The sequence below is a fragment of the Lampris incognitus genome, chromosome 8 (assembly GCF_029633865.1).
Source record: "Lampris incognitus isolate fLamInc1 chromosome 8, fLamInc1.hap2, whole genome shotgun sequence".
NCBI classification, from domain to species: domain Eukaryota; kingdom Metazoa; phylum Chordata; class Actinopteri; order Lampriformes; family Lampridae; genus Lampris; species Lampris incognitus.
The window spans coordinates 21,050,230-21,076,472 of record NC_079218.1 but is presented as its reverse complement, the minus strand read 5'-3'; the positions used below and the strand labels follow the sequence as shown (position 1 = coordinate 21,076,472).

The 26,243-nt window shown below is 43.6% G+C and overlaps 1 protein-coding gene across 1 annotated transcript; it reads right to left on the bottom strand.

The window, feature by feature from the left end:
• Window positions 1–6,245: 6,245 nt before the first annotated feature.
• tlcd3a (TLC domain containing 3A) lies at window positions 6,246–23,606 on the bottom strand. The gene is made up of 5 exons (XM_056285467.1): window positions 23,485–23,606; window positions 16,019–16,105; window positions 11,147–11,366; window positions 8,697–8,792; window positions 6,246–6,573 (listed from the first exon to the last, which is right to left on the bottom strand). Exons 1-5 carry the CDS (start codon window positions 23,604–23,606, stop codon window positions 6,265–6,267), a joined length of 834 nt encoding a protein of 277 aa, XP_056141442.1. The 3' UTR covers window positions 6,246–6,264.
• Window positions 23,607–26,243: the final 2,637 nt, after the last annotated feature.

Sequence of the window (26,243 nt, the reverse complement as noted above, 5' to 3'; positions counted from 1 at the left end):
GCAGGAAGTGAAACTTGGACACATTCAGAAAGGGGTTATCAAATCAAATTTATTCATGTGGAATAGGGTGCTCTGATTTCACAACATAACAATTCCTCTCAGATGATGCTTAGGATTTTGTTTTGTTTTTATTTATTTATTTTTTCGTAACAGAATCCAGTCTCTTGCGGATAGGAACTTGCCTCAAAAAAGGGGTCACACTATAAACTGAACGATAAAGAGATATTTGATATATATATCAAATCTGATATATAAATGTATGGAAGTATGAAAAAAGTATGAAAAATCAGAATGTTATCAAAAATAATGCGGGGCAGGGAGTGTTGAAGGTTGTGAAGGGGTGCTGCTTTTTAGGTACACACACCTACGAGGGAATAGTAAGCGATACAATGAGGATGATGATGATAAAAATCAAAACCAGCACAAAAAAACAAAACAAAACAAAAAAAAAAACCTCCAGTCCACCATTCTGCCACACACATCTGATCACATAAAAAACTAAAGAAGCACAGCAAACAATTCTGGAGCTACATTTGTGCACTGAAAAGTTCAAACGCACTATATACATAGTATCTATTTTAAAACAGGGGGGGGTGTCACCCAAATTAACCCAGGAATTATAAAATATAATTAAATACTATTGGTTACAATTAAATACTCAACAATGGTACTCATTCATAAACAAAGGCCGTTATATTTCTAAGAACTTCACAAGTGTTGTTGTTAGGTTGAGTTGTACGTATATGTCGATGCCAGCAGTTAACATTGTCAGGAAAATCACACTTTTTAAAATGGTCTACCACATACACAACTGAAACTTAATGCTGAGAAGCACCAAGAGGAGCTTTGGATCAGTAGACACTGTATGTTTCTGCAGACACAACAAAATCAATAATATTGTGGTTTGTCATGCATAGCTACTGTGGTAACAAGTACCTGCTGGAGGAGAATAATGCCCTTGGGTTGGAAAGGAGAAAAAAAACGACAAAAAAAAGGCTTAATTCAAAATAATTGCAGCCACAACCTGTAAACATCGCCCGCCTGCTCTGCTTTTCGTGTCGAGATTAAAGGGTGTCACAATTTGATTCTTCCACAAGGCACTGGAGACCAAATATTGTCCGGAGTTCAAAATTAAACTGGGCAACGCCGTTTCTGATAATCCGACACCAAAGAACAAAGTGTTTTCCTGACAGATTTTTATTCCATTAGCCTAAGTAATGAATTTTGTAAAAAGCCATCCTCACTTTCAAATCCAGATTGAGCCTTGGCTAAAAATCACCATCCATCAAGCAAATCCAATGCTGCCCGCCCGCCCGCCCGCCCAACCCCTTCCCCATCCTTCATCCCCCACACAGGAGGGACAAGCCCTGAATAGATTTAATGACCAAATTAAAGCAGCAAAACACTGGAAAAGCCATCCTGACATGAAGCGACTCCTTCACTATGCACACTGACACCATACCCATGCCCTATACATGCTTACACTCCTAGGCTCCATATTAATTGATGTGTTTTGTTAAACATTCTTTATGAATTTGTGTGTAAAATGACAAACAGAGCTGCAAAATTATAAAGAGATGACAATGCATGCTGCAACACATGCTTTTCTTAAAACATGGTCTCGATTTGAACAAAAACTCTTTGGGTACTTTTTTTTGGAATTCCCTCCCTTTTTTCTCCCCAATTGTATCTGGCCAATTACCCCACACTTCCGAGCCATCCTGGTCGCTGCTCCACCCCCTCTGCCGATCCGGGGAGGGCTGCAGACTACCACATGCCTCCTCTAATACATGTGGAGTCGCCAGCTGCTTCTTTTCACCAGACAGTGAGGCGTTTCGCCAGGGGGACGTAGCACGTGGGAGGATCACGCTATGCCCCCCAGTTCCCTCTCCCCCCGAACAGGTGCCCCGACCAACCAGAGGAGGCGCTAGTGCAGTGACCAGGACACATACCCACAACCAGCTTCCCACCCACAGACACAGCCAATTGTGTCTGTAGGGACGCCCGACTAAGCCGGAGGTAACACGGGGATTTGAACCGGTGATTCCCATGTTGGTAGGCAATGGAATAGGCTGCTATGCAACTCGGATGCCCTCTCTTTGGGTACTTTCAAACGATGTGGCAGCAGTCCTTTAAAAGTGTGTAATGCTGGAAATATCCTCAAATTAAAATGCGAGTTTAAAACCTCATCTCCACAATATCACTTCCATCTGAGAGGGACAGGATTACCAAGTCAGAGCTTTTTACCCAAAACACGTCACTTTCCCTATGCGGATGCTGAAGTGTGTAGTGATAAAATGTGCCTTGGTGAGGGATCAGTAGACATCTCCATGTTGGAGACCGGTTGGTGAGGCATGCATCGCCTCCTCCAGCACCAAAAGCAACACGTTGATTCCTCTCGGACATCTACGGCTGGAGAGCGAGGTTATGGGAAAGGATGTTTGAGATGATGAGAGGAATGACTTGCACGCTGGTTTGTACATGCTAGTACAGTGTGAGTCTAAAATACCAAACACTGAATGTCTCTACAGTAATTAGCATGCTTGCCTAAAGTGCCTGACAATCTTTGGTCAACCAACCCTTCAATGTTGCAACATCACAAACCGTATCGGAAAGGAGCAATGGAAAGGAAAATAAATGAGAGAAAAAAAAAGCTTCTTAAACTTCATAGGCGGGAGGAAACTAATTTTTAGGTGTTGTCATATTCATAATCAGCTGGGTTCTTTGTATTTCACAGTTTCACCGTATTAGAATAGACCTCTACGTTGTACAGTCATGCTTACATCTTCATCAAACCCTGAGCAAAGAAATGATACCTCTTGTGAGGCTAAACGTAAGACTCTATGTACTGATTCTTTACCAATAGCTACACAATAAGAAGGAATTAAACCCATGACTGTTTGTATATATGTAATACGCTCTCTTTAAACCTTACATAAAGCTTACTATGGGATTCTAAGGCGCTGGTTTGGATGCTGGATATGTGTTAGATGATTGTATTTTGTGATATGAAAAGTGATCAAAATGATGAACTATGGAAGAAGAAGAGGTGCTAGTTATTCCTCAGCCCCGAACCTTACAAAGCCAAAATTACTACCCTGGTCAAAGCAACAACATTTAAATAATTCTTTAGAAGAAGAAAACCAACATCGAGTGTGACAAAAGAGCCATATGTTCAAATAAGGTCAGAAATACTGGCCTGGGGTGGTGTGTAGGTCTTAAGGCAGCATTGACTCGTGAGGGATATACACAATTCTAGTAGGAAAAAGCCACTGATCCCTGCTAATCTCTGCAGGGCCAGCCTTTAAAATGCTGAGTGGACAACTAGATTATCCTTACAACAGATGGCAGTAGAGAGAAGGGAGGATTCACTGTGCCCTGCAAACTGTTTTCATATTTCATGTCACTTCAATCCATGTCAGCCAATCAACACGATTGGTAAGCAAAGCTTTGCAGCTGGGTGGTAAATTGAGAGAGACAGCAGGATGATGAAAGGATGGAGGAATGGATGTTAGAAAGCATATAACCAATGGAGGTGGCGAGAGACATATTGAGCACTGTTACGAAAAATAAAATTCAAGAAAATAGCACAATGCAGTTGAGCCCATTGCACAGTGGAAAAACACGCAATGGGCTGGAAGAGAGAGACGGAGAGAGCACAATAAAGGATCTGGGATGTTTCCAGCAACAGTGGCGTAGCCAGCTAGGGACAAAAGGGCTGAAACAAGGTCTACAAAGCCAACAGGGCTGCGTCGCTCTGTCCAGCTTTGGGCAAGAGCCAAACCAGACAAACAAGCCCATTATTCAGCAGCTCGGCTCTCCTTACTATTCTCCTCTCCCCCACTCTGTCAGTTTAGCAAATTGGCTGTCTGTCACCATTGACCAACAGAACACTTGTCACTCTCTCACAGACCAAACGCACAGGAGGCCATTGTTCTTGCAGGGTGCTGGATATCGATGTTTTCCCATAGCAGTGCAGAATCTAACGGTGAAATTCTCACAGGCCTGAGACACTACAAGACCCACAATGCAACATCCTCTCACTGGTCCTGACAGAGGGAGTCCTGACTCCCTGAATGCAGTATCCACATGAAACAGCATGTTCCTCAAAATGAAAGGTCCCCTTAAAATTCCAAACATACCTTCAAAGCATCCCTACATGCATTACACTACTCCAAGGAGTAGACCAGTTTGACATCATTTGATATGCGTGCAATAAAGGTGCAGCTAGGATCTCTTTGCATAGATTTGTAGGGCATAGAGTATACCCTTGAAAGCCTACTAATGAGATTCCTATAAAGCTTGTATTATCAAAACATCTTTAGTCCATTATCTGTGACGTTAAGTAGATAAATATATTGACTCCAGGGCCCTAATGGATCCATTAAGAACTAGTCCACTGTCTTTTCAAAATATATGTCTAAGATTGTGTTAATTCAACACAAAATCAATATATCAATTAAAATAAAGTGTTTCCTTTAACGTCATGTGACTACATTAATAAACCTGCCTCTTAAGGCCAGTTTGATAAAAACCTGCCTCTTCATCTGCGCTAGTTGTGAATCCAAGAAACTCGTGTGGATTATAAAAGTCTCCACTCACATCCACTCACAACTCAGATGTCTGAGTGCCAACTGAAGCTAAATATTTTCTTTTTTCACCATATTGAGTTAAGAAATTATAAAGAGTGAATTTCTAAATCATTTGTCATTGAGTATGTACATATATACAATATACTCCTTGTGGCAATAAAAATAAATGCAATGGTGCCTTAGCTGAAAACCAAACAGCACTAGCTGGGTAGGATCAATTCTTACTGTCGTGTTACAGGTCCTTTTTATTAAGAATAAGACTTCCTCATCCTTCCTACTTTTGGAGCTCTTTGCCAAGAGACTCCACACCACTGCATGTGTGTAAGTAAATGCCACCAGAGGGCCACTGCTCACATTATTGCTCTGACTGTTGCCCTGAGTAGAAGCAGACACCATGTGAACTTAAAGGGAAACCCGCGGTAGGACAAACCGGTCCCCTGCCACAAGCCCCTCCCTCAACCCCACCCCCCAAAACCTCAGGGGCAACTCTGACCTATTAGTAAAGAAAACACCTCAAATACGCCAACTAAACTGACTTAAAGTAAACCTAAAAGAATACATCGTGTTTCCCCCCAATGCCCCGAGCTTTCTGCCTTTCACTGCAGCTATCATTTTCACTAGTGCTACAATGCGTGAGCGTAGTACAATTAAGTCCACGTCATGACGTCAGGTAAGGGGAGATACACCACTGCATGCATACGAAGCTAGCTTCCCTCCTCTTGATGGCGGGGGTTTTGTGTATCTCTTTCTTCGCTGGCGAGAGGTAAACTTTAAGAGGCTACTAGGAAAAATATTCAGTGGGTCCATGCAAAACTCCAGGCCAAACTAGTCGAGTGAACTCGGGGGTGGAAAGTCAAACTCTTATCACATTACATGGGTTTTCTGCAGCCTAGCTGGTGCAAAAAAAGAGGAAAAAAAAAAGAAAAGCTGTGGGTCTTAAATGTGGATGATGCTTGTAATCCGGTAATTATTTTGTTTCAACCCTTCTTCTTTACTACTGATTTATCCGTCCCACCCAGGTGATGTCACCCCTTCCAATTTTCGAGGTTAATGAACGGGTGGTGGCAACACTTCAAAATGGAATCATATCAGGTTTCACACTCTGAAAAAAACAACAAAAATAAAAACAAAAAACAAGGGGATAATGAATAAAGCTTAAAAACAGCCACTGGTCCACATGGTAACAGATCCTCCAAGTAAGGAAGGGCCTATAAACAATGGATATGAGGAATAGAGCGCTAGATAATGTCTCTCCACATGGGCAAGACGAGACATGGGGACACTCGAGCCTCTCCTCCTCCTGAGCTGCTGGACATTTTACTCTGTGTTTTATTCTCAGCGAATCACGGGTGACTTGAGTTCAGCGCTGCAGCGGGAGATGGTGTAACTCCCCATCCAGTACACATCCACTAGATCCCAAAAAATAAAAATGAAAAAAAATCCCCAAATCAATAAACTTTAACACTAGCGATGGGTTGGTGAGGGTCCACTTTGAGAAGCAGATTTGTGTGGGTGTGGCAGGAGCAGTCCTAATGTCAGAGTAACAACAAACGTACCAGCAGCAGCTCAAGAGAGACATGGGCCAAGAAAAAAAGAGTGTCTCCGCATTAAGTAGTAGCATTAGTTGTAGAACCTGTGACTTAAGCTTTTAAATCGATCACTTTACTGCCGCTCACTCGCCCTTGGCATTGTCTGTGACGGCGGAAGTAGGAGACGTGTCCTGCCTACACCGACTGCGCTGGTACAGACGGTAGCCCTTGCGGCATAGCAGGACGAACCAGTAGATCTGTGGTGCCAGGATGCAGGAGTTGCCCAGATTGGTGGACAGCGGCAGGTGAAAGGGCACGTTGTACATCGGGATGCCGTAGTGGCGACCATACACCCAGTACATGTAAGGGAAAAGGGCGATGCGGCACATGAAGAAGGTCAGCAGCACCATGAAGCCATTGGCTTTGTGCAGCCAACAGTCCTGGAGACTGAGCTGGTAAAGAAAAGGACGAGAGGAGGGGTGGAGTTAGGTCACTTCAAAGCTTAGAGAATAGTATTATTTTACATCTATTTTACATTTGTCTACACAAAAAAAGCAGTCAGTGCAAAGCAACAGGAAATCAGTGAACGTCAGACATATGGGCTCAGCTGCAGCATCAGTGTTTGTGCAAGGTTACTGCTGATGTGGGTGAAAGGAGGCCAGTGTGGCAGAAGACAGAGAAAGATGAGAGCTTTGCTTTGCTGACATCTGGCTTTAACAGGGAGACAAAAAAAGAGCAAAGAGCTAAAAGCCCGTGGGCAGTCCACTGCTCCTTTTGCTAAATTTTTTTTAAGTGTTACCTTCAATGCATAACATTTAATTTTCACAATAAGACAACCTGCCTTCAATCATATGACACATCACAGTTTCTCAGTCAGGACATCCTGCAGGGGGAGCACGTACAGGTAGGGAGGGAGACTGGAGCCACAGCTTAGCCCCATTTTACTGAATTTTTTTTTTTTAGTCTAGTATCTTAATTATTCAAGCTACAGCGACAAGCTCTGCGATGGATATTCTACGGTTATCCTCGATGTGAATCACTGCGTACTATCTGAGCAGAAGTTGAAATGGCAAACACATGAAAAACTAGCGATCCTGTGCACTGGGCAGCTCGTCGTTACAATACCCAACAGTCAAAGCGGGACGTGGCTCACCAGTTTCGAGAACCACTCTTGCACATACATTTATCAAACCTTGGCTTTTTATTTCAAAAACCACATCCAAGGATGTAGGGTAGCACTCACCAATCTGAAAAAGGACAGGGGCAGTGTCTCATTTTCACCACTTTATTTTGGCCAGCAAAGCGTGCTAACGTTTCGGCCTGCTGCTGCAGGCCTTCATCAGAGCATGCTGATGAATCCTTGGAGTTGCTCTGATGAAGGCCTGCAGCAGCAGGCCGAAAAGTTAGCACGCTTTGCTGGCCAAAATAAAGTGGGGAAAATGAGGCACTGCCCCTGTCCTTTTTCAGATTGGTGAGTGCTACCCTACATCCTTGGATGTGGTTTTTGAAGTATATGTTTTTTGGGGGTTAGCACCACAGTAAGAGTTTCTTTTTGGGAAGGCGCATCCAACTCCTCCGCTACAACCTTGGCTTTTTATTATCCTTCATTCATGGATGTTTGAATGTATAGAGTGACGATGTCGGCAAAATCTGTGTGCATCTGCACAGAAAATACAAAATTATAGTTTACTGGTAACTTGTTTTATACCAATCCTATCCAACTATCTCACTGCACATATATAAAAAAAAAACTTTGATCAGACTTTGAAGGAAACCCAAATGGTCAAAACAAAAACTGTGAATAGGCACATCTCATACAAACAGGTACTTGACTTTTCTTTTTTCTTTTTTTCACCCTTTTCCTCCCCAGTTGTACCCGTCCAATTACCCCACTTTTCCGAGCCATCCTGGTCGCTGCTCCACCCCCTCTACCAATCCAGGGAGGGCTGCAGACTACCACATGCCCCCTCCCATACATGTGGCGTCGCCAGCCATTTCTTTTCACCTGACAGTGAGGAGTGTCACCAGGGGGATGTAGCGCGTGGGAGGATCATGCTATTCCCCCCAGTTCCCCCTCCCCCCTGAACAGGCGCCACGACCGACCAGAGGAGGCGCTAGTGCAGTGACCAGGATGCATACCCACATCTGGCTTCCCACCTGCAGACATGGCCAATTGTGTTGGGGATTCAAACTGGCGAATCCCCATGTTGGTAGGCAATAGAATAGACCGCTACGCTACCCGGATGCTCCACTGGTAACTTGACTTATGCAAATCCTATCCAACTATCTCACTGCACATATTAAAAAAAACAAACTTTGATGAGATTTCGAAGGAAACAAAACAAAAACTGTGAAAAGGCACGTCCCATGCAAACAGGTGCTTGACTTGGAAATCTGATTTAATGTGTTTAACTTGCTTTTTAACATGACATGTGCTAGGGGCTGAATTTGTTTCCGGGAAACTTTTTCTGTTTGTGTATTTGGGTAAGAAAGCACTTTATTTTACCCCTCAACGACAGTTTGAACCCCCGCTTTGATGACTCGGGTGCACATGTGTGTAAACATGCTCCCTCACCTGAATAAGTATTTTCCCGAGGGAGACGAAGGGCGTGCTGAGCTCTGTCAGAAACAGGCAGCCGATGAAAAAGTCTCCCTGGTCCTTTCTGAAGAACTGAGACACAAAGAGAGAGAGAGTGAGCGAACGAGAGAGAGAGAGAGAGAGAGAGAGAGAGAGAGAGAGAGAGAGAGAGAGAGAGAGCAGAGGGAGTGAGTAAATAAACATTAGCAGGGAGAGAAAGAGCTGTTGTAAAGGGCAAACACAAGGCATTCTGTTAAGGCCCCATAGAAAATATTATAGGGGCCTGAAGACACGGGAAAAAATAGTCCCTACTCTCGTACGATGGTATTTCATAGAGGCAAGTGGCTTGAAACAATGTTATTAAGTAATTGTAGAAAGGAAGAAAAAAAAGGACGGGAGGATGGGGAGAGGGATTGCTTGTAGGTAATGAACAAGCCTTTCAAATGTTGACCAGGTGCACAACGCTCACGCTGAAAGGGGCCCGCCTGGAGCGAGCGAATGGGTCTCGATGGATGAGGAGTGCTCCTGACAGAAGACGAGTTTCTGTCTGGCAGGCTGCTTAGTTGTGTATCGCATGAATAAAACAGGAGCGTCTCCAAACGCAGCCCTGCCACCTGTCTGTGGAAGAATGACTTAGGCCGCAAAGAGGAACATTACACCAAACCTACCCCACCTAACTACCCAGTCACCTCATCCCACACCCCCCACACCCGCTGTATGTGTATGTGTGTGTACACTTTGCATATCTAACTATATGAGGACGAGGCCCTCGCATAATCTGACTGCCCATATCAGAACTGATCCCGCCCCCTGCTGCCCTGGGTGTGTGTGTGTGTGTGTGTATGTGTGTGTGTTTGTACAGCTATGTTTGAGAGGACCATTTCTGAGTCTGCTGTGGAATGGGGGAAACAGCATTTTGTTTTATTTCATGTGAGGTGAAATGACAAAGTGTTCCTGATTCCTGAGTTTTAAATCGTAAGAGCGAAGACATTTTTGCAAAGTCGGGACAGGTTGGCCTGTTCTCACTTCTTCAGTGGGTTGTTTTAGAGTTAGAATTTGGGTTTAGGGTTACGATATAGGATTATGGTTAGGATAGGTTAGGGTAAGGGTTAAGGAAAACAAACGTGCATGTTTAAGGTGAGAGGTTGTCTTGTGACAGCAGCATTGTGCTCTGCTGGCGTCCCCGTGTCACTCATGTCTCTTGCGGTCATATCATTCAACAAATGTCAGCCACGGTCCAAACTCATTGTGTACACTGTGATAACTGCTGCGGTGATCTCCCCTTCCAAGCTAAACTCTGCATTATGGGGGGCGGTATGGAGGCATGTGCTGTACTGTCCTCTTCAGATTGCCTTGCGGGTTAACAGGCCAGGTGCAATAGAAACCTGGCCATTTTGTTTGCCCTAGCTGTCAATGGCCATATGAGATCACCTTACCCTGCATTATTCAGCCCCAGCTGCTGTCATTCTCTTTTACTCCCCTAGTCTTTTTCTCTCCACCCCTCCTTTTCCCCTCCTCTCATTCGCTCACTCACCAGCTTCGCGTCACTCCCACTAGCTTGGTGACATGTGAACAGGAAGGTTTTAGGTAGAACACACACACACACACACACACACACACACACACACACACACACACACACACACACACACACACACACAGTGAATTTCACACGTATGGTGAATTTCACACTATTACTTCTACTGGTGGCTCAACGTTGCCATTCGTCTGCTGAGCAAGTTTCATAACTTGCAGTTGTGAGAACACAAACAAATGTACTGGTGTCACTGTGCCGAATGAATTTACTTTTTATCTGTTTTACTTTTTTTGGGATATGAGGTTTATATCCAATTGCAGAAATAAGAGAAATCTTTCCCATGCTCTTATTGAGCCTCTCGCTTTCAGTATATACGCATTTATTCAAGTCTTTTCAGAGCCTTGGTTCATTTCAGTAGATTCAACTCTTCTTAGCCTGCACTGGCTTCCAGCCGCCCCCTTTTCATACAACATTTATTCTCATGTTCCGGTTCTGACTCTTACACTTCTCACATGGGGACTCTTTGAAAGACATCTGGACCAAAATGCCAACGCCACGGCACTTTTTTCCCTGCAAGAAAATGAACCGGTCGAATAAAAGTGCTGTTTTTAAATATGAGGGGTAAACTGTTGCTGATAAAATTTCCGCCGTACACTTTGGTGTGACTGACTCAGTAAAAGTAGGTCACTCTTTTGAGGTAATCTAACAGCCATGATTGAGTTTCCTGACCTACTACTGCCAGGATGTCAAATCTCAGTCTGACAAGTTATAAATCAATAGTGACACACTTAAGAGGAAACGAGTACTGAGCGAGAGGTCCCGTTTTATGTCTCCATCTCCAATATTTTTTTTTCAGTAACCAAACCCTCCCTGCCTCCCTCCCTCCACCAACCATCCATCTGACCCTCACCAGTGTGACAGGAAGCAGAATGGTGAGCAGTGCGATGTGGTGGAGAACCAGGAGACACTCTCTGCGGACAAAGGAGTTGACTGTCTTCAGCGAGTGCTGCTTGTACTCCTCATGCCCTTTCACCTGGAAGCGGTAGTAGTGACTGAGGTACATTGCATAAATGTCATAGGTCATGTATGGCACACCATACCAGATGACAAAGTAGGTGGCCAGCCAGTGTCTGTGGAGAAAAAAAAAGAGATATATTAATTTACATATGGCAAAGAGCCAACGGTCAACACACTGAATGTAGGACACTGGTTTGATTTACATATCTTATGTGTGTTAAAGCAACATTATGCAAGTTTGGCACATTTGTGGCACTTGTTGGCCGCGAGCGGTACTCCTGCAGTGGCATCCAGTAATGAAGGCTTGACGCCAAAACGCCTATAACTTGAGTTAAAACATGAGTTCATGCAGAACAAATTACAGCCACCGATGATTCAGTACACCCAGTGGTCTCGCTGCTAGATCCCCATATGATCTGGTGTGACCAGATTTCTCACAGTCTTCTTGCATATCACATATATTTCCGGTCTCCCAATGTTGTCAGAAACAAACAAACAAGGCTCTCGCATGCTAAGGAAGGACAAACACTAATGAACCTTCAGTAGTTTTTTTTTCTTCCCGTTTTCTCCCCAGTTATACTTGGCCAATTACCCCACTCGTCCAAGCTGTCCTGGTTGCTGCTCTACCTCCTCTGCCAATCTGGGGAGGGCTGCAGACTACCACATGTCTCCTCCGATACATGTGGAGTTGCCAGCCGCTTCTTTTCACCTGGCAGTGAGGACTTTTGCTAGGAGGATGTAGCGCATGGGAGGATCATGCTATTCCCCCCAGTTCCCCCTCCCCCCAAAACAGGTGCCCCGACTGACCAGAGGAGGCACTACTGCAGCAACCAGGACACATACCCACATCCGGCTTCCCACCTGCAGACACGGCCAATTGTATCTGTAGGGACGCCCGACCAAGCCGGAGGTAACACAGGGATTTGATCCAGCAATCCCTGCATTGGTAGGCAATGGAGTAGACCGCCACGCTACCTGGACGCCCCCCTTCAGTAGTTTTGAATAGGTTAATACATGGCGATGGAGAAAAGATAGATGTGGGCTCAGCGTCAAGCCCACAGCCTTGCAATGTACATTAAAAGCACAGAGGAAACACCCCTCGCAGCAAACAAACGCTGCAACCGTGCTGAACTTGCATAGTGTAGCTCGAAGACGTTTGTTGTATAGATCAAACATCTTGGTTTTCAAACCCTGTATCTTTCTTATGGGGTGGCAGTATCACAAATTTGTAATTGCCTGCATTCCTTCTGCCTTAACATTTACAGGAAGACGCACATAACACTTGCACACAAACACACAATTCATATGGGTACTTTTATATATATCAACTGCATGCCTTTCCATCCCAACATACTATGTAAATCCTTTAAGGGCAGCTTATGTAAGTATGATAAAACGCTTGGATGGCTGGAGCACTCTAATGAGTACTGATTACAGTGATGGTTAATTATGTGGACAGAATGGAGTAAAGCTGCAGGGGAGAGCTGAGTAGCTGACCCCTGACCCGTCACCGGGTTCTTAAGCTCTTACAGTCAGCTAGATGGGGCTTTACGAAGAGGAAAAACAAAGCACTCCAGGCAGAATGCTGCACTAAGAATTTTTTTTTTTTGATGAATTGAGGGTAATGCAAAATAATGCTTGCCTGCATTACTGAAGATTAGAATATCACTGAATAAAAGTTCTTAAAACAGGATTTGTCGAGTTCACGCCAGCACACAATCACACATGAAACCCAACAAGCGCGCCATCCCGGTCTGAGACAAACGTTAACGCGACCATAAATCAATCCCTTTGGTATTACTCACATATGCAAGCCCTGAGCAACTTTGCATGGCAAAATCGCTAATCAGATCCAAATACTATTGCACGGTTTAACTGGGGTGTAGTTCATAACCAGGTCTAGAGAGGCCTGGGTGTGAGACAGGAATTATGGACATAAATGAACTCTTTTCCATCGATCACCTTATGTGGCTTTGCAGATATTAGTGAGACGCATTGTCTATCTGACAGTACTGTGATATGGTTTATTTGTGAATATTTCTGTATTTGTATTGTGAATGTGAATTATAATCCCTAAGTATCAAGTTAAATGTATTGGTAAGTTCTTTTAAAACTCAAGATTAATTTCAAATTTTAATATGAGTAAAACTAGTCAACAGCAGGCCAATGATATTTCCTGACTAGCCAACTGTAAGAAAGTCAGCATTATAATATAAAGGACAAGATGTGCAAAAGAGCCTGTATAATAGCTGCTCATCTATTAATTTGAATGGCGCTGTCTCAGCGGTTTTCTTTGGTCTGAAGCCAAACAGGAAGTCAGGATATTGGATGTAGTTTGAACTGAGAAAATTATCAACCTTGTGAACAGTATTTTCTTTTCTGAATATTTCCATGAGAAATATTTCTTTAAGATTTGGAGTGGACCCATCATTTACTTGGATGTCACAAGTTTTAGGTTCTCTAAGGTTTGGTTTCAGTTTGGTAAATGTTGGATTGGATAAATCAGGAATGATGCATAAACAAGAGAAATACAACTGCAAGCTGCCATCTCAGCGATCAAGTCCTAATGTGAACTGGAAACCTGTGATAATGTGAAGGCTGAATGATTGTGAAGGGCTGAAGAGTTGGGTAAAATATTGAAGGATGTATAATTAAAGGTGCAACATCATTAGTGGGTAATGACAAAGGCGTAATTATAACACACAGTCTATGTTCAGGTGTGCACTGGACAGTGTTGTAGTACTCGAGTCCAGGACTCGGACTCGAGTCTGACCCGAGTCCTGATTTTCAGGAGTCCTGATTTTCAGGACTCGTGACTCGACTTGGACTTGAGCACTGATGACTCGAACTTGGACCTGGACTCGAACACTGGGGACTCGACTCGGGCTCGAGGTTTAGTGACTCGACTACAACACTGGTGTGTGTGTGTGCACATGCTTGCAAGTGCATTTGTTTGGCTATTGTGTCACAAAGTAAATAAACTCCCTTTGAAATGGTGACGGCTGTGTCATTTGTGTTTAATCTAGACCTTTTATTTGTATGTCAGTTTTTTTACGGTGTCAGAGTGGAGCACTGGAGCCCATCTTGGAACTCGACTCGGACTCAACCATGATGACTCGGACTCAGACTCAGGTAATGGGGACTTGACTCGGACTCGATTCAGACTCTTCTTTGGGGACTCGGACTCGAACACTGGGGACTCGACTCTGACTTGAGGTTTAGTGACTTGACTACAACACTAGCACTGAAGTCCTTCAGTGATGATGATAGAGCAGACAATAATTGAGTAATGGCCAAATGAAATGAAAATACATCTTTTTGACATTTTTGACACACCGTACTGGCTAATTTGAATTAAATTAAGCACATTTCTAATCCTCATCTCAAAGGGATGACGGCCTATGGTGTGTTTGAGGTCACACCTAATTTATAGTTTTTTTTCCATTTTGTTGACCAATTGTGGCTTTGTTGTTTATACTGTTGAGCTGCTTTATGGTTAACTTATTAGCAAGGTATACTAATACTATGCTGCATGTCTGGTGCAAATCGCTCAAAAAACAAACAAAATAACTTAAGGGAAAGAGACTTCAAACTTTCATATAATTGGCAGAAAATTCCTCATGATGGAGACTGGTGGTTCCACTTGCAAAGCTGTACAGTTAGATAAATCAGGAAAAACAAAGAGAACTACAGCAGTTTATAAAAATGGGCCAGGAAAAGGCAGTTTTTCATTCCAAAATGTTGCGGGAAGGTGTTCTTAAGGTCAGGCGGTGGATTTAAAATCTGAGACAAAGTTCAAGGCCTCCCCCCGCCACAGAATCCACAAGTTTGGAGGAATCATGCAGTGGAATGGGAGCAAACTGTGAGGGTCAAATGGGTTAACTGTGTCATACTGAAAGGTTGTTTGTTCACCAGCAGAGGGTACCACGTTGGAAAATGCTTTATTTTTCGAATGGAAATGATCCGAAAATCACTGCTGCTGAGGTTATAAGCACCAAGATTGCCTGTAATTGTATTCATATTCTCTAAATGTGCACGTGTTTGCACGCTACCATCAGCCCTGTGCAGCTTAGAGGAGAGCAGAGCTGAGCAGTGTTGTGGGGGAATTATGCCTTTAGCATGTGTGTGTGTCTGTGTGTGTGTGTGGGGGGGGGATTAGTAGTCTGACGGGTCATAAAGGGAGCAGAAACTGGCCTTGCATAGGTCTGCAATCTGACTCAGAGGATTTAATACACTAGCACTAGCTTAGCATCTCAATTGCCCGGATTGCATATAGATGCTAATGCTACGCTAATACTTGGAAGCTAACGGGCAGACAGGTGGCCTTATGAGTGACCAGGGATCTGGATGCAGGGTTAGGGATTCAGCACAAGGCTTGGATCAAAAGCAGCTGGTAGGCTTAGGCTAGGGTTAGCGGACAGATGGGCAGACTGTCCTTCAGGGTGGGGACATGTCGTTGACAGATGTAGTAAATGTTAATAAGAATGAGATAGGACAGATGATTAGAGTGGAGAAGCACACACTGTCTGAGCAGCTGTGCTTGGACACAGAAACTCACCAGTGTGCCGTACCTGTGTTTAAAAAAAAGTTACCCACTTTTTACCCAACACTGTGGGCACTGAGATAATAGTTCCTGCCCTCATAAGTCCACGTTGTTTGTATACTGGTTAATAGTAGCTGACCGGGAAGAAAGTAATATGATTAAAACAGAAAATGCTTGTGGGATCAACAACACAAACTGAACATATGTGAGTGGCAGCCTAACCTGTCATTAATGACGTTACCCTGGCATGATGACACAACTATGACTCCTGCTGTGGTGGCCAGGACTGCATGGATGGAGGACACCAGCCTGGGAGGAAGAAAGAGAGAAAAACCATAGGTCACACAGATACATTTGTGAGTACTTATGACCACTTGCTGATAACACAAATGATCTATTCTTGGCTAATTTGTGGCAGCCACTGTGTTCGATAGAAAAATTGTTTGCAGATTATGTAAGTTGAGTCATTTATGACAACTGATGACTTGATCAAATTGCTGTGTCCTGCAGTTTCCATATGTAAACATTTTAACAGTATTATCGTGAAATTCTGCTTATATGCAGTTATTGGCTGTATGCTTCACCAATGAATAGAGTAAAATCTTTGTCTGGAGACTGGCTGATTAACTTTCCAGAAAATCAATAATTACTGAAACAGGATGCTTATCCTTCTTAAATTTTGATCAAATCTTAATCTTACTGAATCACCTAAAGAACCATGTTCCCAAACCACAATTTGAACCTTCTGAACTTGCCTCGCTCATTTCTTTCTCACTGGTGTTGAATAAGATGGAATATGTTCCCATGGTGGAGCCGTAGCTAAATTTGGACACAGTGTTGACTTGGACACATCTAAGGACTTAACACCGCAAACTGGCAAGATGATTTTCTTTCATGAACTTCTCTTTATCTTGGTACAGAAGTCAAACTTGCAGGCATTTGCATTTTGCACAACATATAATGTAAAGCAAAATGCTCAATTTTAACAACAGTGTAAGCTTTGAAGTCATTTCTTTGCCCCCCATCCTGAAAATTTGCCTGGCTGTCGGGGAGATGCCCACACACATACATGTCATTAAGCAAACAGGAAAATTAAACATGTAATATAAATATTAGCTTGAGCAGCTACAGTTTTGTTTGTTCTTTTGTTTTTGTAAACCAATCCAACCTGTTTTTGCTGCAGCACCATCAACCCGCTACCCACATTGATAGTGCTGTCTGGAACAGAAGAGATTTTGATAACGAACAGTCTCTACATTCCTGTCATACTGAAAATCAGTCATTTTCTGGTCATACAAACACTCTGAGTTGACTTACAACTATAGCTAATATGTTCATAATTAGGTGAAGGTTACGTAGGAGACATGAATGATGCTTATGGTAACTGGAAAGCAACAGATAATAAGGACCAAACGTTAGCATATGTTGGAGAGCTGTTGGTGGGCGGTCAGCCCTGCTGTGAAGAAGAAACGAATGGCTTTTTTATTTATTATTATTATCCCCCCTTTTTTTTCTCCCCAATTGTACTTGGCCCATTATCCCACTCTTCCGAGCCATCCCGGTCACTGCTCCACCCCCTCTGCCGAGGGCTACAGACTACCACATGCCTCCTCCAATACATGTGAAGTCACCAGCCGCTTCTTTTCACCTGACAGTGAGGCGTTTCACCAGGGGGACATAACGCATGGGAGGATCACACTAGTCTCCCCAGTTCACCCCCCCCCCCCGAACAGGTGCCCTGGAAGACCAGAGGGGGCACTAGTTCAACGACCAGGACACATACCCCTATCCGGCTTCCGTCCCATAGACACAGCCAATTGTGTCTGTAGGGACGCTCGACCAAACCAGAGGTAACAAGGGGATTCACACTGGCGATCCCTGTGTTGGTAGGCAATGGAATAGACCGCTACGCCAATGGTATTTATTTTTGCAAGCCTCTCAGTCATTTGAGTATGTATGTGGTTTATCTATCTCATGAGATATATATATAAATGTACTGGTGTCAGTAAATTATTGTTACATCAGCTGTCAGTAAATTATTGACAGCTGATGATTGCTTATGGCATGAAACAGGCTTGTACTGTCTCATAAAGAATTTACTTGACTCACTGGATTATTTTACTCCTTATTTGTTGAGCAATTTTCCTACTGTTGAGTGTTTCTTTTAACAAAGTTATATATGTATATATATATATATATATATATGTGTGTGTGTGTGTGTGTGTATGTATATCTCAAACCCGGGCCCTTTGCCTCGGTGAATGACCTCACCGCAAGGTCATCCTGCCAATGCCTACATAAGCGCACTAAGCTTTGAGAGGCTAGGCCAAGTCTCCTTCAGGTAGACTACTAAAATAGTCAGAGACGTGTCATTAAAATTTAAGTTTAATTTAATTTCCTGGGATTAGCAACACCTGCACTTGACCAGTGTTTGCCTGTCTGGACCTGACTGACATGGACTTGTTAGACTAGACCACAACCTTATGAACTAATAGGACGTGTAGTCCTGTATTTGAAGGATGACTTTATGATGTGACAGAAAACTCTTCGTAGTGCTGAAATGCTTGGTCAATTAATTGATTGGTCAATAGACAGAAAATTACTATAACTGATGATGACAAATGTGGTAATTGATTAATCATTTTAGTCATTTAGTAAGTAAAAATACCACACAGTTTCACAGATGCATTGATTTGCTTGCATTCCTTTATATATCATTTGGAAAGGAACTATTACTACATAAATAATTTACTTATAGACCAACCACCTATCATCAGACCCTGAGTAACATATTAAAGAGGCCTACATATGAGGGTTTGAGCCAGTTCTTCATGACCCCAAATTGTAAACTCAACTGATGTTTAACTTAGTTGTTCAAGATAAGCAGAATGGGTCACTCTTGTCACATAAATGCTGAACATACGCAGGTTGGTACATTTTAACCAGAGGCCTGAATGAAGGTCTAATTCAAATTATGAATGACGGGCTTTTTTCAGCCCAGGTCTCCCGCTGGCCGGGATCCAACTTGGCGTTCCCATCTGTACGTGGCTCTGAAACCAGAAAAGATGTCTTTCATCCCCCTTCGCTGCAACCGTAAAAGTTAATCGCCCGTTTTACGTACCAACGAGTGACCAAATCTTCAAAACCTCGAGAGAAGACATCTTAGATATTTTGTATTTCTACCTGATCCTTTGTTGAATCGGAGAACACCGTTTGTTTGTTTTTTAGGCATGTACTACAACAATTGTAGTGTCTTGGTTTAGCAAGCAGCAATAATTCCTCTGATATTTCTAGTAAGGAACATGGCCCAAGCCATGCATGGTCTCTGCTCACCATGCAGAGGTAAGCAGGGGTCTGGGAGACCTATTCAGATGATATTCATCGACTGACACGATGTTATTTAGTGCAGTCCACAGCACAGGGCTCGGCAACTGATTACACATTGTAAGTCAGAGGCAGCGTCAGCATCTGGTTTATTAACTAAGAGAAATCTGCATATGCATGACATGGAATTTGGCCTGGACACTGTAAAGTTGAATAAATAAATTGACCAGACGAGACATTAAGGAATTTAAGGGGTAATAGGTCTCTTTTGTACGGTGTGTAAAAAAGTTAAACTGACAAGTTCACAAATATGAAAAGCTGCAGAAAGTGGGTCTCTACAGAAGTCACACGTGAAAATATTGGTGGCAAACATATTAAAGGAAATTTATACAAATCTGGTGAGTGCTCACTTACGCAAGTGGCCTTAAATACAGTGTAAATCAAACCATTAAGCCACTACAACTACTGACTACATAGCTTTTACGAATTAAGCGAGTAGTCACTGTGGATAGAAGAAAAAGGAGAAGCGATAGCATAATGTTAAAATGCATGTAGAACATTGTCATTTCATTACTGAACCAAGCATATAAACTCAACTGCGTGTACCGTTTTCCTCTATTAAAGTCAGTCATTTAAAAAGTTTACAGGGAGAATTCCTGGATGTTCATTTTGTTTTATCTTCTGTGGCACGGACTGTAGGCTTAGTTCTTGGGCCTAGTTCTCTCATCACTTGAGCTGAGCACTTGACCTTCAACTTACCACCAGATAGCCTCGAAATGACTGTACTCGCCTCACTTTATAACCACACGTTTCCAGGGAGAGAAAGAAATTGATGTAGCACCAACTGAGACTTATTATACACAATTAGGCACCACAAAAGAAATACAAATGTGTCCAATGTATATGTCAAATTAGTGTTCCTCTGCTTTTGAGAAAATAAGAACAAGAGCGGGATAGATTGTTTGTGTAAGTGTGTTTCCTGCTTGAACTAGTTGTTATGGACTGGCCACTCTGCACCATTTCTGCACAGGGATACAGCCATGCTACCGGCATTGGCATGGCAACAAAGGTTATGTGACCTGCCCCTACAAAACCTCAGGCTTCAACTTGTCAAGGCTAAATTGCCTCCCTCCCTTTCCTTCCCCTCCTGCTCTGTTCCAGCTCTCTACTGCTCCTTAACCCGCCTCTCTCTCTTTACCCCCATGCTTCACTGCCTCCTGGGGCTGCGATTGCACACTCAGTCACAAGACCTAGATTTGCACAATTCATTCATTGTTTGTCCGCCATTGCACCCATTGAAAGTTCAAGGGGTGAGGTGTGAGTGGGGGGCAATGGCAGCCGTGAGTCTGTCTTGTTCTGTTGTCTTTCTTTTCCTACTGTGCACGGCAGGTGAATAAGCCTGGACTCCCTTTCGTTGAAACTGATGATCGTTAATTTCTACAGTGACCACTCATAATGTTCTGTCAGGATGTCTGTCTCCTATACTGTCTCCTATACACTCTACACTCTCCTGCACATGCATACACAAATGGACACTCACTCTGGACACTCCTTATTTCTGCTCTCTCTGTCTCTGTCTCTCTGTCTCTCTCTCTCCGTCTCTCTCGCTCTCTCATCCTCTCTATGTAGTGGTGTTTGCTGCTCCTGCAGTAAATGGGCTATGTAATATGGAGCTCCACACAGTGCACTGGTACTGCTGCTGCAGTGGCTTGGGAAAGAGGGAAGATTAAAAGGAAAAGTGACAGCAGAAACAAAAAGCAAACAGGGCAAAGCACATTCAGCAGTCCCTTGCTCTGTCTTTAACTCAAATGGATGCAACGATGCTACTACCTGTGTGGCTCTGCAACCAAACATGACTTGATAAAAAAAACCCAAAACGTTTCTTAAAACTAAAGCACTTAATATTTCAACAAGCCATAATTTACATGTGTGCTTAATAGTTTGCCTACCATCTATAAATAGGAAAAGCTTGTACTCTAAAGCCTTGCATGTATCGTGGATGGCTGAGCCTCACTCACTAATGCACCATCATTGCTTGCCACTGGGTCAGCCATGATCAGGATGACCAATTAGTCATAAAGCATTTACATCACATCATGGACTTGGACTTAGAGTTTCGGCCATTCTTTCTGCTTACGATTGTCAATCAGTGTTAGGCCAGTACTGTTAGGTGCACTAGTCTAGTCTACTCCAATTTAGCTAGTTTGGAAGTTGGAGGGAGCTTAACTCTGAACACATTAACAGTGGATATGTCTACTACATAGCAATACTCAATGGCATCAGCACAGTGCCAACATCTATGGCAAAACTTGGCATTTTTATTATAGTTGGACTTAGGTTGGAAGGGAACATTTATGATGTTAGCTGTTTGTAATGGGTATTATAAAATCTTTTTTTTTCTTTTGCAGGAGCACTTTACTTTTTAATCATCTTTTGGGATCTGATAAAGTATTGATCTATCTATCTACCCGAGTAAATGAATATATGTCAGAAATGAATCAGCATATGCAGAGAAGCAGAGACCACAATGTGGCAAACATAAGACTATAAACCATAGACTGAAACACTAAAATAATACCCATGTGGCTGCATGTCTCTTTAAATGTGAGTGGGTAAGTTTGACTATTCTAGTCCCTTGTGAAGTTAACCGTTTTTCTTCAGACTACGGCAAGGTCATGCCTTAAGGTTACTGTGTGTTCTTTAAGTATGTGCTGCTTGTGACACCGTGAACAAGAATATCACACTGGTAGGAAGCCGATGCAGAGAAAGTAGGATTTCACTCGCTTCAGAGGCTTTAAGCATGGAAAAAGCACAGGATTCATAAAGCCTTTAAGGACAGGAAGTGCGTGTTCTTCAGTAAATAATAGCAGCTTTTTATGATGGGTTATGGTACAATGTGATAAGGCTATCAAACTGTACTACAGTATTGAACAGTACAGCACAACTGTATCTGTATTGAACAGTATTGCACAAGAGTATTGCATCAGAAAAAGAGAAAGGTCTGTTAAAAAAAATGAGGGCAGCTGCAGGTGCAGATAACACTTATCATTTTACCCAAACAGCTGCCACCTTGCAGCAAACTAAATGTGGTTTTAATTCAGAAAATTGGAATGGGAAGCAGCCTGGAGTGCATCGCTGACATGCCATCCCTTTGCGACGCATATTAAAACTACAATTTTGATGAACGAAGGTAGCTGTAATGGGTGAAAATGGTCCATGGAAGAAAAAAAAAAAACCATGAGCTAGTGTTGCCATCTAAAAAGATACGAGATTCAAGCCTTGGTAGAAGCTAACAGGGATTGTGCTAGCCCTACACCATTAACGTGTACGTATGCATACATACATACATGCATGCATGCATGCATGTATGTATGTATGTATGCATGTATGTATGTGACACAATTTTCAATCCATTTTCCATTAGACGCCGTTTTAATAATAGCAACACCTTTATGGCCCAGTGATCATGAGTAAAGCATGGTGCTTCACGCTGGAAAGCTAACTCAGCATTCAGTGCTAACCCGAGCTCAGAGGCGGATTAACAGGAGTGTCAGTGTACAAATGAACACTCAGCTGACCCCTGCATATGTGAGCGCATCGCACGACGAGCAGGCGCGCACGCACGCACGCACGCACGCACACACAACAACAACAACAACAGACATGTAGGTTGATCGTGTCCCGTTTGACGGACCGAGCGTTACGCCGTAGACGGTTTTGAGCAGAAATGCCTCAGTTATCGTCGCGGAATAAACAACTGCAATTTTTACCATAACGCGAAACATGCGTGAAGCCCGGACCGGCGAACTCGTTTAAGGAGACTTAAGTTTCTAAATGGTTGTCCTAAAAGGCCTAAATTTGATGATGATGATGATGATGGTGATGATGATGATGATGATGATGATGTCAGACCCAGGCGGTTTACCATATCAAACTGCATGAGAACCTGCCAGTCATTAATGTCATAGCGTTTCGCAACGTACTCGGCGTTGATGTACGCGCACACGTAAACGTGCACATGTGAAAGGTCGGTTAATAGCATTAAATGGTCGTCTTGAGCCATGGGCTATTTCCACTGCGAGGTTGTTACACAGCGACAGCAGCCATGGCAAGAACTGAACCTAAATACTAATAATAGTCATCACAGCAATATTCGTGGCAGGACAGCGCCTCGCTGAAACAAATAGCCTGCATAGCCCCCTATAATGATAATAATCAAAAGTTATAAGCTAATCGATACAATCCTGGTCCTACCGTGTGTGTGTGTGCGTGCGTGTGCGTGTTTTAACGTCCCATCGTGTTTAAACAGCCTGATGAAGAGGACACCATCAAGACGGGATTTCAGATGATAACATATTGCTTACCTCTCGCTGACGAGGACCACATCGGCATCGGTCCACTGCTTGAAAACAGACGGCAGAATCCTCCGCAAGACGAAAAACAGCCCGGGGAAAAGCACCACACCGCCGGCCAGAACTTGCAACATCCTGCACTCGTCCCAAGAGCCGGTCGGCGATTTATCAGCTTAATACACACCGCTCTTCACAGCTCTTTGGTTGCTCCTTTTTTTGTAGCCTCCCCCCACCACCCCCACACCACCAACCGTTACCCGCGACGTTTAGTCATTTTTTTTGGGTGGCTGGAGATAATCAGCCTGTTATTTTTTTTAATTTTTTTATTTTTGTTGCCGGGCTGGTTTCGAGCGCCTCACGCCACAGCCGGAGCACCAGTGAGCGCGGCGTTTCCCAGTCGCCTCAGCAGCACCGCGCTGTGCGAAACCGGCGATGGGCGATTCGACGACGACTCGCTGCTGCCGAACGACGTGTTTCCGAAGACGACGACACCCCTTCCCCCTCCCCCATCCCCAGCCGACTCGGCGTTTTGGTCGCCTGCAGCATTTTGCGGAATGCGTTTTTGCTACCGTAGAATAAAAATAAGTGAAACCCGCCGTGATTTTGTGAGGATTACGTCCGTCTAAAAACAAGTCCGTCTTTAGACAAAGCGTGTCTCTGTGACCGGGATTTGCTGTGTGCTCATACAGGCCTCGTACAGCCCCGAATCACTGATGGTCACAATAGTCTTGTTGAATCACTTCAATTGAGCAGATCACACAAAGCACAAGAGCTGTTGGAAAATCATGATTGAAATTCCAAGTGCTGCTGGCAACAATATGCTGTTAGCCACTTGCTGGAAATAGTAGCTAACTCGGCTAAGGTAGCCGAACAAATCCCCATTAGAGACTATTATGACTGTGCCACTTGGCCTAAGGCTCCATATCAGTGTGTGGCCGTGAAATGATAATTTTGTGTTGACTAATCAATTCAATCGACTCACTGTGACTGAATAGTTATAACAATTCAGATTAGGCTACTCAAAGGATGGGTTCACGTTCCTGAACTCAGACCTTTGAACTCAGATCATTTAGGATCACAGACAAAAGCCTCACCGGTTTCTTCAGTGGTGAGCAACTTAACTACCCTGCTGAAGCTTCTAGCTTCATGACTAAACATGGAACCGTTCGAGGCAGCATGGTGGCCTAGCGGCTAGCACGGTTACTTCACAGCAAGAAGGTCGTGGGTTCGAACCCCAGGGCTGTCCAACCTGGGAGTTGGAGTCATCCCAGGTCGTCCTCTGTGTGGAGTTTACATGTTCTCCCCGTGTCTGTGTGGGTTTTCCTGCGGGTGCTCAGGTTTCCTCCCACAGTCCAAAGACATGAAGGTCAGGTGAATCGGCTGTACTAAGTTGTCCCAAGGTGTGAATGTGTGTCTGCCCTGTGATTGACTGGCGGCCTGTCCAGGGTGTCTCCCTGCCTGCCGCCCAGTGACTGCTGGGATAGGCTCCAGCATCCCGCGACCCAAAGTCGGATAAACGGCTTGGATAATGGATGAAGCTTCTGGCTGGGGTTTCAACCCAGTTCAATGGGGGCAATCATTTTATGCCTTCAAAAATCATGACATAGCTCTTTTTCAAAAACGAGAATCTCATGGTACAGTCACGATCATCTTCATTCATTTCAAGATTATTCAGAATATGTTTTGAATGGGGGCAAATTTACCTTTTATTCCAAACAAGTTTTCCCAGTTGACGCAGTGATCCCAATGTAGAGTTCTGTGCTTGAGAGCAGGAAGACCGTTGGCCCGGCAGTCCCGCTGCAGTTGTGTACTCCCAGGAGGCGTGGAGGTGTTTCCAGCAATTTAGCAAAAATAACAGAGTTGCAGAAAACAGTCATGCTAGTGTAACCGGTTATTTTCTTGCCCGGTGCGGGATTCGATACGGGGTATACTGCACCACAAGGCGACATCACTGACCGCTCGGCCAAAGGGTCAGACCCGTTAGCTAGGGGCTAACGTGTCTTATTAGTAGTTTACAGTCGTCACCCTCCCCGGAAGCGCGCCCTCGCGCTTGTTCTTCCCGCGCTCCGAAGAGACTCCTGAGGATCTGCACACTTCCGGATAACACCAATGTAACCGGTTATTTTCTTGCCCGGTGCGGGATTCGATACGAGGTGTACTGCACCACAAGGCGACATCACTAACCGCTCGGCTAAAGGGTCAGACCCGTTAGCTAGGGGCTAACGTGTCTTATTAGTAGTTTACACTAACTTGATAGAAAGCCTTGTTTGCAACCATTTTTTTAATTAATTGAAAACATTAACCCTCCTATTGTGTTCAGGTCAAATTTGACTCCTTTTCAAGTTAAGATGTGTGAAATACACCTTTATTTTTTTCTGATAAAAACAAGACTTGATTTCATCCTCAGCAATGGCCTACTGAATACAATACAACACCGCCCCCCCCCCTTTACAAAACGTTACATCCGTGGTGTTATGGGTCCAATTTTAACCAGTAGTAATTATGGGTTGTTTATGCTGAGAAATACATAGTGAATGTTGCCAAACCCTCATGAATAACAAAAATTACAACACATCAAATATAACTAATAAAAATCCAACAATAATAGTATAATAATCCATCCATTACCCGAACCGCTTATCCTGCTCTCAAAGTCGCGGGGATGCAGGAGAACTATACTAAAATTATATTTCATGCCAAGAAAGCATATTGAGTTGAATTCAACTGCAGAGTGGCACGCAGCAAATATGATCCCACACACACCTCCCCAC